Here is a 19,881-nt window from a genome sequence, read left to right on the forward strand (position 1 = left end):
TTAAATTTAAAGGAATAGACTTTTGATAATTGGCAATCAAAGCTAAAGTGCATTATTTTGAATAGAAAATTAAATTGTAACTATGAAGTAGATTTATTTGGCTTTTATAGTCTACATCTTAAAAGTGGAAGGAATGAGCTGGATTGGTTAAATGGATAGTGTCATTATACACACTTTCACGGTTCAGAATTGGCAATTAGCTACACAGTGGTATTAGCAGTGAAGCACAAAGATAGTTGAGTTGATGTTGAAACAAAACAAATTCACTATGCTTGCATTATAAATCCGTAAATTTAAGCTATAATTACATGATTATTATAAATATGATTATTATTTTGAATAGGGATATTATAATTATTATGCTGAGGCTTAAATCTATAGACATATTTCTGCCATTTATTTTTTTTTAACTCAAATGACACAAAGATTCTTGTAATACATTTTTGTATTTAATTCATCAGAATGTTTTACAGGAAGGAATGTGACACCTTACCCAAGTCCCCATTATCACCATGCTTAATTACAAAATGTCTAAAAGAAAAATTAATAAAATACTAAAATTTTTTTTGGAAATCACAAATGACATTAAATTATATTCCATGCTTAATTATCTTGTTTATTAAACTTTTTACTAAAAACCTGTTTCAATAATTATGGAGTCTTTACTCTTAAAATACAGCTTTCCTTTAACGCATTATTTGTTAAGCAAAATATAAAGGCCTCCTGGTGCAGCAACAATCTAATGGATCTTATTTGTGAAAGCTCAAAGAAAGAAGAAAGGTTTCTCAGTGCAGCTCAGTGATTGTCAAGCTGGAATTAAAAGCATACCGAAAATTCTTGTAGTTACAAAATGCATTACTAATAATTTCTAATTAATTAATAATTTAATTAAAGTAGACAAAGAACAAGGTCACAATACGTTTGTACACAATTTGTTTGTATATTGAACCACATCCAGTACCTTGACAACAATCTTTGCTTTCAGAACAACCACAATTCTTCATGCCGTTGATTCCACAAGGTAAAATTACTTTAGTTTGTGGCCTATGTTAACATGATTGCATCACTGAAACTGATTTGTCAGCATGTTATTTGAGTTATCATAGCATTTCTGTTAGCTCAGTTTAAAGAAGAACAGGATTGTCACTAACTTGTTTTTAAGGAGGTTGTGTGTGTATTTATTACCTTCCTACAGAAGCTGACCTCAAAATTACCGTGTAGAGTGTAGCTATTACACTGGATTTGACCTCAAAATTACTGACCTCAAAAATTTTTTTTGACCTCAAAATTACTGTATAGAGTGTAGCTATTAGATCATTAAAACTTCACAGTTGGTGATAGAAATCATGGACTTGGAATGGTTGCATTGTAACATTTATTTTAAGTAGTTGCTGAAAGAACTGAGCAGGAAAAAAAAAAAAAAAACTTTCCCAGGATGCATGTGACACAATGTGTCTCGTGGGATTCAGTGGCTTGGCATGTCTTCTTAGTGTCCTGTGGAAGTCACATAAACAAGCTTTCCAGCTGGTCGGGTTTTACAGTCCATTATGTAATGAATTTCTTATTCTATTCCTTCTTTAAAATCTTCATTATGTTAATCTTCCAATTTTTATTAAACTGTCTTTAGCTGCATAAAGCTTTTTTCTGTACTTTGTGGTGTTGCTCATTTTGAGATTTTTTTTGAGTGTCATTTTACATATTAATGGTTATTTAGAAGATGCGCTTGTCCAGAACAACTTACAATGATACTTAAAGTGGTGACAAGAAATCTGAAAAACAAGTCTCAACAAACTCAAATTAGTACAATGTTAGAGTGCTTTTAAAAAGACAATTTTATAATTGTGTATAAAAACAGTTTAAAAGTATAACATGTCTTGGCCATGTGCATTCGACTGATGGATTTGTGTGTGCGTGTGTGTTATTTGAGGGAATTTCTAATTTTTTCCCCCTGATACAACAGGAACTAGAAAGCCATTGTTTTAAATGCTCACACGACAAAGACAGATGTAAGTGACTGTTGCCTACTAAAGGAATATAGAAACTGTTCAATGTTTTGGCGAGTTCTCTTTTCCAACATCACAGTTTAGTACTTTCACTATATGAGCTACAGTGTGTAGATGCACACACACACACAGCGATTCCTCCCAGAGACTTAAGGAGCTAAATAAACTCCTAGACTCCTGTCCAACATTTCATCATTTTACCAAGATTGGTATCACAAAATGGCATGGTAGTGACTAAACATTAGAATACAGAGCTTGAAGAGACATTTACAACATAAACCTTTTAAACTAGTCATACCTACTCTTTTTTTCATTTATTCCATCTAAATTGTGTTTTTCCCCCTTCCTCAGTTACATGTACGATCACAGCTTCAGTTTCACATAAGTGAGGGAGAAAAAAAATCCTTTGCAATTGGTTGGGATTTTAAAGTTGGTTGTACAAGAGCCATCTTCACTGTAAATATTTGAAACTAAAAGCCCAACAGATTTCAACTATTTATTAATCTGTAGGGTAAATTAGACCAATTTCAATGTCTGATCCACCTGTATGAATATTGACCATGAGTGGATTATGGCATTGCTTATATCTGCAGTCTTACTAGAATTTGTCACAATGTGCAGCATTTGGTGTGTGGGGTTTTCATTGGTTAACTTCGTTAAAACAGACAGAGTTTTACTGAAATGTAAAGATACTATTTAATTATGTATGATTCCATATGCACACAAATAAAAAAGGGCATGCAGTTGTATTATATAGTAATCAAAGGAAAAAAAAAAAACCTTAACAACAACTAAATAGTATCAATACAGCATAAACAAAAACTTTATAAAAAAAAAAAAATTAAAAAAACAGCAGAAGAATAGAAGGAAGAGTCAGGGACCTTTTTAAATTTTGAGCTTTTTATCCATGTTTTGTTTCAAAATAAAGATCACACATTGTTTAGAGACAATCTACAACTGGAGTTACAAAAAATAGTTGCCCAGGCAGAAAGCACACACAGCATCTGTTAACTATACACATTATGGTTACAAGTGTGCTCGCATAAAGAGATCATAGGAAATATACACAAGGCTGTTTAAATATACACTGCAGAGTGTTCCAAATCAAATGTTACAATCACTTACAAGTAGACAAAAGAATGGCAAATCTGTACACACCTTGCAACCAGGGCAATCTACGCATCACACACATACACACGCTCGCTGCTATCTGCCCCAGAGCAAGGAAGGGACTATAAAAGATCTTAAAAAAAAGGGGATGAGCAAATGTGAAAAAATGGCTGGTGAATGGCTAAAAGCAGAGTGCCCATGTTTGTCTTCTTTGTACATCTATGCCATTTTAATCCAAAGGGCTTCAAAACCAACAAAAATCTGATATTACAATTTACAATATACAACAACTCATAACTCAAACAACAACCAAAAAGGTGAGAATTTACACTGAAATGCACAAGATTCTTTTTTTCCCCCGTGTTTTTTTTTTCGTTCTCATACCAAAAAGGGCTGTAGAAGCGAGTCCACATTTACATTAGCCAAGGTTTACAAATGTACAATTATACAATTAGAAGTATGTATTCACTACTAGGGTAATTATAGGTACAGATTGGACATCAAAAACCAGAAAAAACTACAAAGTTTTATATATATATTTATATATATGCAAAGTTCTACACCAAGTATGCACTAAATATTTATAGAAGCAAGACCAAAAACGTCTCCCATGCTAAATGTCTGCACCATGTTAGCAATAGAGTGTGTTAGCATGTAATGTGTGTGTTATGAAGGTGTGTTAGAAATGTGTGTAATAGCAATAAAGTTTAAATGCGGAAGCCTCCATGATTCAAACTGGGATCAAATCAAATATTGTCATCTCATACATACAGAAACAGAAGAAGAGGAACAAAGTTTTTAGTAATAGTGGGAAAGGGACTAGGTGAATAGAGATAACAAGAACAAGCTCACAAGGACCTGGAGAGAGAAGAGCATTCAGCAAAACTAGGAGTAGGATTTACAATGATCCCCAACCAACAGCTCTAAGCTGGGTGCGGGCACGCTCTCCTCAATACATCAAGAGGACGAATTTACATGATGCCATTGGGCGGAGCACAAAGTGGGCCCAGGTCTACTCCATTCTTCATGTAGTATTTCTCTAGCTTGGCCAGAATGTGCTTCCCATACGTGTACTTCCGCAGGGTTCCAATATGGGGCCGAATCTAAACACAAACATCCACACATTAAAGACCTGCTGGCACTAAGAAGACAGGACAAAAAATAAATGTATAGAGAAAGGCAAGTTGTTGTACCTTGTGCATGACTATCTTGCGCTGTGTTGGCTCAGCAACGTCAATCATTTTTTGCACAACATAGTTGGCGTACTGGTCCTTCATCATGGTGTATAAGGCACTGTGGGGCCCGTCCGCCATACTGCACACCTCATCAATAAGCATGGCTCGTTCTGCACGCAGCGAGTGTGTGACACACTTCTCCACCACATTACTACAGAGAGGGAGACCGTTGTTTATTACATTAGTGTGGTCATTACAGCACAAATGACATGTCTACCACAACATGGTGAAAATACTGTTAATGTGATATGCCACAGAGGCTGCAATCCACAAATTATTTTTTTAAATTTATTAATTTTTTTTTTTTTACACAAACTTACAAGGTAAACCATCAAAGTAGTCTATGGATCACAAAGAAAAAAAGAACCAATTTATGTTTTTCCTTGCATACAAAGAGTCTGAATTCATCACATCTGAAAAGCTAAGCATACATTGATTAACCTCACCAACCTAATTTCCTAAACCCTTGTTCCCACCAGCAGCGTTTTTGTCAAATTATGTAGCGGTCAGTTTGAAAAAGTGTTTAGTTACCTGGCAAACTTGTGCTGGCTGAGTCCCAAAACATTTCCTCTGATCTCGGAGACGATCTTGCTCTTGTCTTCCGCGCGGCCATGTTCCAGGACATGCTGAATTACATAGTTGCCATACTGATCCTACACACAGCATTTATTAGTGAAAAATGATCGAATGGAGAAACTTTAATAAATAGTAAAAAGGACTACAAGAAGATACACAGCAGTATTTACTGTATGACAGGTCAGTCACATGACAATGTTGCTTACTTGAACCAGTTGCTCAGTGTGTTGGTGCAGCTCTTCTAGAATTGGCAGTGTCTGTTCAGGAAGACAGTGCTCCAAAATACGCTGGATCACTCTGCAGCCATAGGGGTGTGTGGACAGAGCAAACACCTGCGCAACACATGCACAGTAAATACACACACAAATGACTTTCATCTTGGAGAGCCACTTCAATCACCGTTAAAACATCAAAGGAAAATCCATTTACACACGCACTCCTCTGGGGGCTTTATGTAAACCTGACATTTAACCATAGTCTGTGGCCAGTTGCTATGGTTACCCACCTGTCCCTTGAAAGCATCAATGATGAACTGGAGAGCATGAGGCTGCACACACTCAATGCACTTTTGTACTACATGGTTCCCATTCTGATCCTTCACACACTTCAGCACGTGGCCATCCAGCTCCCGTACCATATCACTCTGAATCACACATGGACAATTATCACTCAACACTCATTCACTTAAACCTCCACAGAATATTTTCATTCATGGGTATTAAGGCAGCATACTGCATGATTTATCCATGTACTCACAATGACTTGCTGGTCAGAGGGGATAAACTCCAAAGCTTTCTGTATCACCCTACATCCATACATCTGCAGAGCCAGAGACAGCACGTGGCCACGAATCCGCTCGGCAAGAGCCAACTTCTGATCCAGACTGCCAAACTACACAAATGCATATTACATAAATCATATGTAGTAAAATTGTAATTGGTGCAGCCTTAATTCATTTAATAACTAATACTCATCTAATAAACTCATTGCCATTATTTACGAACCCATAATTATATTCTAGCAAGAACACTAAAAATGGTAAAATTAAAACGGGTTTTGTTTCGAGGAAGGTTTGAATTTGTAATGCTTGTATAATTCCTAAAAATAAGTTGTTTTCAATAGAAACTCAATATTTTAAAAACATCCGAAGTTTTCATGCTCATGGAATACTGAACACGAAAATCTTGATTATACATTGCACAGGCAGAGGGAAAACAAGTAATCAATTCTCAAAGCTAATAAGTTATGCACTTCAAAAATATTGACTAGTCAGCATTTTAATTTTCTTTGATTTACTTTCCTGTACTTCAATAGCCTCACTGCATGTATATGATTAATGTAGTCATCTATGGCCAAGATAAAGGTGAAAAATGAATAAGATTTGGGGATTGTGCTGAAATAGGCACTTTTTAACTGGCCACTCTGTAAACACCAGGTAGTTCTTGAGGAAAGAGTGTTCAACACCAGAAAAACAAACTAACAATCTCAATTAATGAACAGCATTTTACCATTGAATGGGTGTAATACAGAGAAGAAAAACAAAGTGAACAAGCCGACCTAACAGAGCACTGCCTGGAGCAGTACAACGAATCACATGCAACACGTTTACATCAATGTTCGTGTAACCATCATGCAACACTACGCTATTAATAGTTTAGGTATCTAACCACTTATAATTCAAGCATATGAGAAAAATAAAAGGTTTAGCTAAATTTGAAGGCAGCTATCTATTTAGCTTATTAGAACAGTCACAAACATCAGAACTGCAATTACACGCAAGGATGTAATTACAGACCAGAAAAAAAAATGTACTGTTAGGCCTCAAAAACAAAAGGAAACCAGCACTTACCTCAAAGAACTTCTGAATGACATAATTTCCAAAAACATCCACCATGAGTTGGTAGGCAGCCTGCAGAATCTCACTAAAAACCAGCTGACGCTCTGCAGAACTTGCTCTTTCCAACTTCAGCTGAATAAACCTGAACAGACAAGTATTGCAAAAGCAATTCAAGCATTTTAAAAGCTGTCAAAACCAACTCTGCTTGAACAAGTGATCCAGCAAGCACAGCCAATTAATTATATTTAAGGTTTCTAACAAATATGAAGTAAGTATGCTGCCACAAGCTATGGTGGTCACTTTTGGGTTTTTTTTTTTGTTTGCACTAAAAAGAAAACATTGAAATGCATACCTGGAGCCATGCTGGTCCTGAGAAAACTCCATCACATGTCCGGCAATTTCACGCAGTTGCAGATTCGGGTAACGGTTGTTACGGAAGTCCTCAAGCAAGCGGCTGCGTCCGGATGGCATCACATCAGACATGCTGTAACGAAGTCGTGATGACGGGAAGAGCTGGCTGCTGGGACTGAAGAGAGAGGACCCAGTGGTGGCATTGCGGTACTTGGCCTCAGCTCCAGGAGCAGCAGAAATGAAGCGCCCGCTGCCATTGGTCAGCCCTCCTTCAAAAGGAAAAAAAGATTGCAATGACCTATTTTTATATAAAAAAAAATGTTTAAATTAAATAAACCACACTACACACCTAGGTTGAGACTGCTAGAGGATCCATGGGTTGAAAGGGAAGGTGGAGGAGTTAGAGAATGTGAGGGCGCTTGAGTGGGAAGAGGCATGCCAACAGGGCCAGGAGAGGAGCTAAATCCAAGTCCATTGTAGAACCCTCCGTGGCCAATAGGAGTGAGGCTGCTGGGGGTACGCTTGTACAGGTCAGAACTGCCAGTCAAAGAGTCCCGGCGAGAGCCACTGGAGCTAGAGTTAGCAACTGGAGACAGATAAATATATATTAAAAACCGGTTTAGTTTTAACTTTAAACTATTTTTAAAAAAGTTTATGAACAAGGCCTGATGTACATTTCTGAGATGAGTTGTGCAAAAACAATAGATTATTAAAAAACTAAATTATGCAAAATATATATTGGTTTATCTCCAGGAGTCACATTAACCTGCGGTTCCAAATCCTCCAAGTGTGGCTCCCAGTGTAGCTCCAAGGGATGAGGATGGGTTAGCACTGAATCCAAGAGAGGAGCTTCCTGGTTGGGCAGAACCCTGAGAGAACAGAGAGGAGCTCTGCGAGGAAGAGCTCGGAGATCCACTCCCATAGAAAGAACTTCCACCAAGAGCCCCAGCGCCCTGCTGACCTGGAGCTTGTTGGGAACTCAGTGCACGAAACGCCCCATTGTTGGCACCTCCAAGGCCGGCATTAGCTCCACTAGCTGAGGCAGCAGCTGCAGCCACTGTATTAAGAGAGTCCATAAGACCATGTAGGAGAAAAAGAGAAACTGTTTTGATGAAAATGAAACTGAAGGGGTTCATCATGTTTCAAGCACCACTGTAATGGATAGCAGTAAAATGAATAGATGGCTAAAGAAACTAAAAGTTGAAATGCACACCAGCAGCACTGGGGCTAATGATGACAGAAGCAGGAGCCATGAGTCGGACAGGGCCACTGCGAGCTCCTGTATTCACCACCAGGGCTCCAGTCTGATCATAATATGCAGCTGGAGCAAGCACGGGGTATCCTGTGAAATGTACAAACACAATGTTAAAACTTCTGATCCAGAAAGTATTAATAATTATTGTAAAGTAAAAAGTAATACAATCTTACCAGGAACACCAGCTGCCAGACCTTGCCCAAAAGCTAAAGAGTTTACTGCTGCAGCTGCTACAAGCTGGTCCGTCTGCTGGCCCTGCTGGCCCTGGCTCGGGGTCAGGGGTCGCTGGTTACCTCCAGTACGCATTACCTAAAAATTTTTTTTTACAAAAATAGTTTAGGCAATAAAACAGAATAGGAATAAAAAGAGATCAATCACTATTGTCTAGTTAAAACTATAGCACACAAATTTTCTAATGCTATGTGTAAGATAAGACACCCTGAATAACATGCGAATTTACCGGACACAAATGGTCCCATGCGGTGCCCATGCATTTACTTTATTCAACTATATAAATGCTTTATCCAAGTTAGAGAGGTCATGGTTGACCCGGCTAATTTATTTATATTTTGGAAAACAAAAGTTAATTAGCAAATATTTAAAAACCTGGTACAAATTAAAAATGTGTTAAAAATAACACTAATAACTTTCTAGAGAAGTGGGATCTTAAAGAAAAAAAGAAAAAGTTATATGAGAAGACTCTGGACCATGTTCCACACCTGCTGTTGGTTTTGCTGAGACTGTGCTGCTGTCTGCTGATTTGCAGAGTTGGAAGGGGCAGGAGCCTGCTGCTGGAACAGGTTTGCTGGATACACACCCCATGGAGTTACTCCATAATACTGAGGGGGCATCACTGCTGGACCTATAGCAGGCACAGATACACAGAACATTTGTACAATTAGAAAAGCACACAAATGCGTGTTTTTTTTTTACATTAATGTGTGTATTTAATTGAACGTACCAAGAGTGGCAGCAGCAGCAAGGCCAGCAGCATAGGGGTCTGTGCCAGGTGGTGCTGCACTAATGATGTAAGGATTCGGCATAAACGCAGCAGGAGCTAATCCTAAAATGCACACACCTTATGAATTGAACAATTTTAGACATTATGACAGCTGGGCATTTGTCCATTGAGTTGTTCAGCCAATGCACCTCCATTGTATGCCTAATCAAATAAATATCTGACCATGAGTTATGGACATATGCACTCACCGATATGCGGCTGTTGGGCTGCAGCAATGGCATACTGCTGCTGCTGTGCAGCCGTGAGCTGCTGCACAGCAAGAGCATTGGGCCTCTGAAACAGCTGAAACAGTGCAATGTGAAATATGTGAACACTTATCTTTTAAAAAAAAAAAAAAAAAAAAAAAAAAAACATCTGCATGCATCACTTGTCACAGTTTAAAGTATCAAAGGAAAACTATTGTTTAAACAGGACATACTGTCATCTTTATCCCAGAAAACAGCCTTTGTTATACAGAACAGTAAAACAATTCCTGCAATTAAGTTTTTAGAACACAAGAACACCATTTTTTTCCTGTTATGTATGTAAACTGTCCCACATTGAATGTCAGGGAATGCCAATGGTGTTTAAAGACTGGGCAGGAGACAATAGAAGAAAAATAACTACTAAAATCATGCTTACAGACTAACTATGAATAATAATAATAAAAAAAGATAATGTTACTTAGATGTACAACTCAAAAATTGCTAAGGCTAGCTGGCTCGCCAGTAAAAGTAAAGCTAGCAAACATTTCCATATGCCAATTGAATTTAACTAGGTCTATGGTTGTGCCAGCTTTGTTCAATTTAGAATTTCTAAGAAAATGTGCCTGTATTTAATGACAGTGGAGTCCTTTACCTGCTGAGGGGAGTTGTAATCAAAAAGGCCAACAGTAGCAGCTGTGGAATCAAGAGGCAGCTGGCTACCAGTATAATCAAATTGCAATGTCTCCATAGAAACAGATTCCATGTGGTCAAGCGTCACATTCTGGGGCTCGACATTCGGGAACTCTTCAGTAGGTTTTGGTCCTGTAACTCCAGGCATTTCAGGTCCACCCAGCTCCACCTCAGGACCAGCAGGAGGACAGTTACCAGGAGTACGACTGAAAGTAAGAGCAACAAAAACTCTTCTCAAAACACTGTCTCTTTAAGCCTAAAAGGAATTTAGCATGAAACTATGTCAACCCTGCTTTAGTTTTACCTGAAGTCCTTCACGTCAACATCAAGTCCATTCTGACTGGGCAGTCCGTTAGGGTTGTCCATGGGATCAGGCTCAGATTCCTTCAAGTCTTTTCTCTCTGGGTCAAATGTGGTTTTTGGTTTTACCTCTACTCTCTTTTCAGCATCATCAGTTTCAGCATCTCTTGCTCCCTAACACAATAGATGGGGTGTAAAAACAAGAACAAAAATCACAGTAAATAAAATGTTTCAGGAAATAAGAATTAAGTTTTGGGGGAAACAGCTAGCATAAAAGAACTGGTAACAAAAAGACACTCACAAAGGCTCCTTTACGTAGACAGGAGTCAAGTTTCTCAGCAGGGGATGAGCTCAAGACATACTCCACCATAGACACACCGAGACCACCACTCTCAGAACGTGGAGAAAGCACAGACCCTGCCTCACCAACGCCATGGAAACCCTGACCTGGTCGACGCTGAACCATGATTGGCTGGGAAACTGAATGATCTGAGGATCACATGGCCAGATAATCCATCAATATAGCAAACAAGTGATCCCTTAAAATTAAGATTATACATGCAAGAACACAAGGTAATTACCAGATGCTCCCCAGGCACTGTCTCTCCACTGGTCAAGAAAGATCCCTTTAGGTCCATCTTTCCCCGAATCATCAGATTCCCAGAATTTCTTTCCTGTGAGAAGCTGCTGTGGGGGCAACAACAGCAAAAGACTTTAAATATGAGAAAGAAAGTGGGTAAAGAAATATCAGTGATGATGTGGACTCTAACCTCTCCCATGACTCTTCCCTCCAAAGCAAGTGCCTGAAAATCATGGTTGAGCTCATCCATTGACCGCACCTGAGATACAGAGCAAGCAAGTTTATAGAACATTACAGACAAGCAAGCAAAAAAACACCACGCTTAAAAATTTTAAAAATAAAAATAAAACCTGATTCCTTCCCTGTATAATTATTCTCTTAATCCCACTAAAGGCCCAACATCCTGCAACCAAGTGTTTGTGTATAATGCAGAAGCGCTAACCTGGTTGTCAGCATGGATGTTATCACCAGTAGGCCAACGGTGCTTGCCATTGTTGTACCCAGGTTGATCACCATGCTGCCGTTGAAAGAAGTAATCTACCATGGCATCATCTTGAGAACGTCCTGCCCCTTGGGTTGGGGGAGGGGCTTGTGGAGCAGGGCCGGGTTGAGGGGCATGGCCCGCGGGACTCAGCACCACAGGCATATTGGGTAATGGCCTGTCAGGAGGAGGCAGTCTGAGGTGGGGGCTGAACGAATCCTGCCAGAGCACAGCTTTTCTCTTCAACACGCACGCTACGCTCATTCCACCAGAGCCTACAAAGTAACAAAATATACAGAAAGTATTACATTTAGCAATTGGAACACATTAATATTTGAATTCAACAAAGAGCTTTACTGTTCGTACTCTTCAATGTAAATCCTTTGCCAGTCTACCGCCACACACTGAATACAAAGGATCATGCAACTCTAAAGTAAAGGTCAGACGTTCTGTTTTCGAACAACTCAATAACCTCAATCACAGTCAAGATTCCTGCTAACAGGGAAAAAACGGTCAACAAAGAAACCAAAGCCTCACTCATGTTACAGGAAATGACCTTTACATAAAATCCCACAATTTTACTACAGCTAAAACGGCATTTCAAGAAAGACAGGAAAAAAATCCAAGTAAATTATGCTGTACAGTACAGCTGATCTAATTAAGCAAACAACGAGCAAGAGAACTAGCGTTTATAATAAATGTATAGAAAAAGCAGCTGAACAATAGACTGGATACTAAATAAAAATATGAATTATATGAAAATTTAATTATGCATGCATCTTTCTCAAGCGCCACAAATGCCGACACTAAAGTAGAATTGTAGATGGCTTTGGAATAAGCATGTTCAGCAAATTTCTAATTAATTTGAAGCCCCCTTGAGCAAAATAACTATCATAATGGATAATATGGAACACAGTTCATACTCGCATACCTTGCTATGCCAAAGAAAATAATGAAAGTATTATTGTTAAATTTGGTTATACCGATCTGCCACTCAGAAATTTACTGTTAGTACATCATCTGCCACACCAATGGAACACAAATATTAGCATTTATAACTTGTATACCTGCATTGTATATATGCAACATAATGTATTGTAAAAGCTTAAATTGTAAACAAGTCCACCACAAAGAAATCTAATCATCAGAAATAATACTACATATAATTTCACACACACACACACACACACACACACACACACACACACACACACACACACACACACACACACACACACACACAGGTTAGAGTTGGTGTTTGAATGTTACAACAAAGAATTTTACGATTCAACACAGTATCATGAACCAGCGACAGCCAAATGCCCTTTTGACCAGGCGTATTTAGCTACACACTTTCCTAACACATTACACACAAACAGAAAACAAAACTGCAATTGTTAGTGTTCTGACATTTGGTGCAACAATAATAAAACAAGAGCAAAGCCTTACTGGTATATCGAGTTCTCATCTGGTATTAGTTCCGAACACTAAGACACTAGATATTTGAAGCAAGCCCCCTCCCCCAAACTGTTTTAATCTATTCATCCACACACAGGCATGAGCCACTGGACTGTGCTATAGGGAATCCCCAAGCTCCAAAGAGGGAGAGGCAACACACAATCAACATCTCTAGTCTCAATTACTTTTGCACTGTAATCCCTGTTCTCCTACAATACTATCAATACTTACAAAATGTTTTTTGTAAGAGAGAACATATTGCAGTCTAGTTTCTTATATTTGATGCAGTAGCCTCCTGTGCACTGGAAATCCCTTTTCCTTAAAACAGACGTAGGCTTATATAATTTTAGAGTTGAGAATAAATGTGTTTACAATGACCAAACCTATTCCTCTCTAACCAAAAGTAACAGTTCAATAGACAAATCTAATCAAACTATATTCAGTGCATGTCTATATGACCTTTGCAAACATGTCTGGGTACTTTAATATTAAATACATAACCCAGTTTGCTAAAAGTGTCAATAGATGCAATAATGCATGATTAGAAAGAAAAAAAAATCTCTACATTCTTATTTTGGATTTGGAAGGTACGATCAGCACTGCTATTATGTTACTATAAATCTATTATTTTCGGAGCTATAAACAAGAGAAAAAGAAACAAGCCAGGAGTAAAAACACAAACCAAGCAAGAAATGCTTGTTTCCTTTTTCTTGCTTATAGCTAACTGAATAAATTTTTTTTTTAAAGAAAAAAATAAGGTAAACAACAGTAATCAATAATTGTTCACTACTTCTGCTTTAATTCAGTGGTGCTTGAGAAATCTTCTACACTAAACCAACTAAATCAGCAGCCAAATGAATACATGGAGCAAAAAGTTAATGAAAATATTTAATACCTGTGATGGTATTCCAGGCCCATGACAGAGGCAACTTGGGCGTTAATCGTAGGTCCAATACAAAGAAATTAAAGTAAATGTCAAATGGAGTTTGTTAGACTGAGTACATGTTCAGGTAACCAGCAATATTCTGAGCAGCATAAAACAACGTATCAATAATTCAGGAAATTTGTCTATTCTTAATTCACTATTCATTGCAAAATAATAAACTAACACTCAAATGTACACATTGAAACAATCTGATCTTCTGAAGTATTTTAATTGGGAAACTTGATGACCTTGCTTTTCAACATTTCCTTTAACTCAAAAGAAGTACAAGGAACACCTTGCAGACTTCAGAAAATACGTTTTGGGGACAAAAACATGACTTTTCTACACCAATTATTTAGTATGGACAATTTCTTTAAGCATCAGAAAGTGTTACTGCAAATGGATTTGCCTTGAAACAACTTTCTAATTTAAAAGACAGAACATTTGTAGAGGAAAAGGTGAAGTATTCATCACAACCACAAGATACTTCTATATTTAAAACTATAAAGTAAATAGATCTCACTGAACATGTGTCTGGTTTCAAACTGATAGACTGTGGAAGACATTTTATTTACAAGATGTAATTGCAAAAATATGACACTGTAATGGTTGCAACATAGCAATCCGAGATCACCTGAGAGAAAGTATTAAAATCTCTCTCTCTCCGTTTGCTTGTAAAGTTAACAGTAATTAAACAAGCTTTGAGGTCAGGTTTTTAAACAGAGTTGTAAAGTAGAAAGAACATTGTAAAGAGAAAATACAAGAATAAAATTTGATATCTTGTATTTGGGTAGCTATATTTTTGTTCATTTTTAGTTTCCACACAACTGCACCAACCAGTATGCACAATTCCAGTTTAACAACCTGACAACATTTCAGCTCTGTTTTTGTTCCAAATACTTAATTGCTCCTGCAAGGAGTGCATAGGGTGGACTCCTGTGTCTCATGATTAACGTATATATGCAAACAATGGCAACAAAAATATATTTCTGCCTCTTTCTCACCCTTATGAAACCAAGTTTGGGGGTTTTTTTTTGTTTGTTTTTTTATGTCTTTTTTGTTAAGACAAATTAGAAACAGAAAAGAAGACCAGTGCACTTAAAAATGCTGCTGCCAAATGTAGCTGCCTTTAATTAGTGAGCAAGCTCCAAGGATGTCTAACAAGAAATTTAAATAAAAAAAAAATATGAAAAAAAAACTTTTCCCACTGTTGTGACTCACTCCAATACTACACTAAGCTAATAACTTTTTAAAATACTGCATTTATAATAATCCATCACACAAGTATGGCATATTTTTAATCCTTTTCTGTATGTATTCTTTACTGTACTTATCCCTCAGTGAGTCATCAAGTAAGCCATAAACACTGCAAAGATTGTATCTACTCTAATATGATTGCTAATACAAAGTGACGGATAAAAAGAAACTACAGCCATGCTTCAGTGTTGCCAAACTTGGCCTTGCAGTTTTGTGTTTTTTTACATATTAAAAGGGCATTGCTTTAACCGTCTGATAGTCTAGAAAGTGTTTACAATGGATTTGTTTACTTGGTAACTAGGTTCTTGGCCAGATCGAAGGATTTCATCCTTGAAGTTTACATTGAAAACTTTTTGTAACGCTTTTGATTAGAATATATACTCTACTAAAAATAATAATAAAAAAATAAATAAAACGATACAAAGTGACACATTAATCAAAATTAAATTGTGCTTTTGCTTATTTTCTGATATGCTGGAAACATTTCAAAATAGTGAAGATAAAATGGTAAAAGCAATTTATATCCCTCACTCTTAGGTTGCTTTGAGATAAATGTTCCTGGCAAATTAATAACTGTAAATGCACACAATAGATTGACATGTAAAATATACTTTTACAGCCAGGCTGTAATGAGAAGCATTGATAGTGCAGAATTTTATAGGAATTCCCCTTGAACAGAAAAATCAGTAAGTCTGAGGGGAAATCGAGCATGCAACTGTTGAGTTTCATTACACATCACTATCATAACCAATCATCTCAAAACACACCATCAACCCACAAGGGAAAAGAAATGGGTAATGGATAAGATGTGAACAGGTCACATGTTTCTTAACCATTCACACTTTAGAAAGATATGCACACGAAACTGACTTAATGTGTTTCAGGTAATGACTTAAAAAAAGGAATTAACGCCTGTCTATGGATGTAACTTGACATCGAACAAGATGTAGCAACCACCATGAACACCTCAAACAAAAACACAAACACACCCCACAGGCATGCTACACAGCAAAAAAAAAAATGAAACTATCAGCATGTTGTGAGCATGCCCACTTGCACTAAGACAGTACAGTAGGAAAAAGACAGATGTCCCTGTTTAAACATTAGAAAAAAAAACACCATTCGAGTGATGCATCTTAGAAGTACATTTCAAAAGTCCAAAAAACACATTTGATACCGGTGAATGAATCGTTTATATTTTACGTATTTCTACCGCTGTTTCACGAGTTAATAGTGAATACAAGAAATTATTGATAAACACCTAGTGCCAAAAAGCCCACATTGTAAATTACAGCCGTCAATTCAACAAAATGGTAAATTGTTCAGAAACAGAGTCTGATGCAATGCCATGCAAAAGAACACCACACGTCAGGCATGGATGACCTTAAAGCAATCTTTTGTGATAAATCTTTAAAAAATATAAAATTTCACAAATGTTAACTACACTTTAAACTTACAGATTGAGACCATTTTCTAGATAGTAAAATATGCAGGTTGGAAAATAAGCACCAACAAATAAATATTTTCTGTTGACGACCCCCTCCCCCCCCCCTCTCTCTCTATAGGTTAAATGCGCCTGTTTCGCAGCTTCTCTTTTACCGAAGTTACAATTATCGTGCAATTGTATAAAAACCGGTAAACCGTCTTGAAGTATCGCGAGAGATTTCTACCACACAGGCCACCGATTGCACAAAATGTCCACGTTTTGAATACTGTTTCGTAATGGAAAACTTTTAAATATCACGAGGGTCGATGTCCAGTAATACAGTTTGCTCCAAGTGTGTGAAGGTGAACAAAACCAGCAGGCGGAGAGGAAAAAAACCGGAAAACACCACACCGAGGTCGGCTTGTCCCCCCTCTCTCAACCCCCACCCCTTCCCTCCGTACACCTCCCGGAAGTGGATACTGAAACCACAGTGGGTTAATAATCATCCATACATGCAGTTAAACTTTTCAACCGATTAAAAAATAATAAATAATGAACCACATCCCGGATTGTTTTCGCCAACATACTCGCACAAACGCGGCGATCGTCTTTGTCAAATCGGATCTAACTCACTGAACAGCGTTAGCTGGCAGGCAAAAACACGGCACATAGCAACCAAGACCACGCTCAGGAAAAGAAAAAAAACAAATGGCGCTTACGGGAAAAGGTGTAAAAACACGTTGAAAATGGAAAAAGTTCAATAGTACGGTATATTCATAAAGTCTAGAGAGAAGCGAACCTGTGAAATACGGGTCCGAGACGTTTTGTTGGAGCCGTCTGATAATACACGGCCTGCCCCCCTTCCTCCACAAGCGTGCTGCTTTCGGAGAAGGGAAAAAAAAGAACCAAAAACCCGCGACACAAAAACCCCGTCCTAAAACCACAAAACAGAGTAAAGAAGCATTAAAGCGATACCTCGGCAGCTACGCGCTATGCTACAGGTCCCTCTCGCTGCTAACAAAAGGCCCGAGATGTCTGGACAGGAAGAGCGGCACAACAGTAGGAGAGAACCGGAGGGAGGAGGAGGAGGAAGGGGGGGAGGCGACACCTCCGAATATCGCGATGCGAAAATCAACCCGTTACCGACCAGACTTCCCGCAAATACCGCCGTAATACAGCGCAACGGACCCGCACGAACCCCTAAATCCACCCCATTGTCTTACTCACAGGTGGAGAATGCGGATGGTGACGGATTTCAGCCCCGGTTCGCTGCGGCTCCTTAGCTTTTCACACCAACAACATGGCGGCTCGCCTCCAAGCAGGCGCTCGCTAGGCATCATGGGTAAGAGCGAAAAAAAGGAACGTGCGCGACGAGGGGAGTGTCGCGCGCTGAGTCCTTTGTTATCGTGAACGAGCGCGCAAAGAGTTATAGCGCGAGCTTTAGTGCGTTATAGAGAATATAAACTGCTTGTTTGTTTGTTTTGTTTTTAAAAACACCTTGTTCGGTTATGAAAATGGTGTTGAGCTGCTTTTGTTTACTGAATCGCCATAAAGGGTGAAGGATCTCCACCACCAGCACGCCGCTTTCCGTCTTTTGTTATAGAGGATTCATAATAACACAATAACGAGACAAAAAAAACCCATCTCAATACCCAAGTTTATTGTTATTTTTATTGAATAAAGGCACAAACTAAATGCATCTCTCCAGCATCAATGTTCATCAGCTGTGATTTATAATTAAACTTGGTATGAATGAAACAATGCACTCCCTGATTTAGCACAAAAAGAGGAAGCGGTGTGGCCCAGCTGTCTGCTTATACCACACTTGGGATATGGTGGTCAGGGGATCACATTGCCATGATATTTCATCTATGGGCTTGTCATAACACCATCGTTTTGACTTGGTAGTGACTGGCATGATCTCAAAACTAGACTACAATGTGAACATAAATGATAGTAATATGATTGATAGAAATCACACCATGTTAATACTAATAAATAAGTGGATTATACCATGTTGTGCTTTTGTACGTTATGGGTAAAGAGCACATAAGCTCACATACATCAAAACTATTTTGAATTGCATTAAAATAAATACTATGTTTTTTAAGCCCTTGTTTTGATGTCGATCACACATTTCTAATGTGAAATTGGCTTATGTTGGCAGCAAACAATACATTCAGGGTTCACAGACTAATGCAGGGACTTCTACAAGTTATAATCTCACTGACGTCCATTATAAGTCATATTTGGAGGTGATATGACCAATGTCTGCATCTGAATCGCCGAGGAGGAACTCCGGCACAACACCGACATGTGCAAGTCTAAGTCTATATGCAGGAAGCATGTTCAAATTATAGTGTTCTGAATATGATTATGACAATGAAATGCATGAAAATAATCAGCACACCGAGCAAAAGTACTTAGCTCACAGAGTGTCTAAAAGTGAGTCCTTACATTTCTCCTTAAAGGTTCAATGTAAAATGTGTTAATTGTTTAATACGTAATTCTTCTGTTGTACTGTTTTTCTGTGTGGATTTTACAGCAATGAAAATGGAAATAAAGATGCACTGTGAAATTTGTTTAAGAAAACAGTCCTTGTTGTTGCAGTTGCCGTAGTTCACTTTAGAGTCGTTGGCAAATACAGTGAGGGTTTTACCCAGCAAGGTATTTGCTATTCTCCAACAATGTTTGACTACACTTACATTTGTCTCTCAGTAAGAAAAAAAAAATTACGATTAATAAAAGCCATGCAAAAAAAAAAGGTATATCTAACATTTTGTGTAAAATCAAAACTTAGACAATATTATACTTAAAACTTTTAATTCAGAGAATGTCATATTTTATAATGATTAGCTGGGGTCCTATTTTGTTTTGCTTCTGGATTTACAGGATTTTGAGAAGTTGAACACAGTGAATAATTTTATCCGGGCAAACTTATCAGTAATATTCACATTGTATTCATGATATTCATGAGGGTGCATGTTATCATCTAACGTTGTCATCATTGTTGAGATGTTAAGAATCTCGGTATGAGAGACATGATTTACCTAAATAGTGTCATATCGATGAATCCGTTTTTCTTTTAAATAAATACCTACAAATATAAAATATTCTAAAAAGAGTTTATTGGTTCCAACAACTCCCACACCCTCACAGTCTCATTATTCCCAGCTTCAGCCATGTAAATG

At 37.9% G+C, this 19,881-nt stretch overlaps 1 protein-coding gene across 4 annotated transcripts; it reads right to left on the reverse strand.

Moving 5' to 3' along the window:
• Window positions 1–2,885: 2,885 nt before the first annotated feature.
• On the reverse strand, window positions 2,886–18,068 carry pum1 (pumilio RNA-binding family member 1). Of its 4 annotated transcripts, none has more exons than XM_046834754.1 (22): window positions 17,918–18,068; window positions 11,586–11,899; window positions 11,334–11,402; window positions 11,145–11,247; window positions 10,865–11,052; window positions 10,568–10,737; window positions 10,226–10,469; window positions 9,577–9,670; window positions 9,329–9,430; window positions 9,087–9,229; window positions 8,541–8,676; window positions 8,326–8,454; window positions 7,879–8,169; window positions 7,462–7,698; window positions 7,114–7,381; window positions 6,774–6,903; window positions 5,681–5,815; window positions 5,430–5,567; window positions 5,131–5,256; window positions 4,880–5,001; window positions 4,307–4,499; window positions 2,886–4,216 (listed from the first exon to the last, which is right to left on the reverse strand). In XM_046834754.1, the coding sequence occupies exons 2-22, from the start codon at window positions 11,886–11,888 to the stop codon at window positions 4,085–4,087; spliced, it is 3,453 nt and encodes a 1,150-aa protein (XP_046690710.1). In that variant the 5' UTR covers window positions 11,889–11,899; window positions 17,918–18,068; the 3' UTR covers window positions 2,886–4,084. The 4 variants fall into 4 exon arrangements, with proteins under 4 accessions (XP_046690710.1, XP_046690707.1, XP_046690708.1 ...); XM_046834751.1 differs by having other exon boundaries at window positions 11,145–11,250; XM_046834752.1 differs by lacking the exon at window positions 17,918–18,068 and adding an exon at window positions 17,666–17,863 and having other exon boundaries at window positions 11,145–11,250.
• Between the last annotated feature and the right edge of the window lie 1,813 nt (window positions 18,069–19,881).

The sequence above is a fragment of the Silurus meridionalis genome, chromosome 22 (assembly GCF_014805685.1).
Source record: "Silurus meridionalis isolate SWU-2019-XX chromosome 22, ASM1480568v1, whole genome shotgun sequence".
Lineage (NCBI taxonomy): Eukaryota > Metazoa > Chordata > Actinopteri > Siluriformes > Siluridae > Silurus > Silurus meridionalis.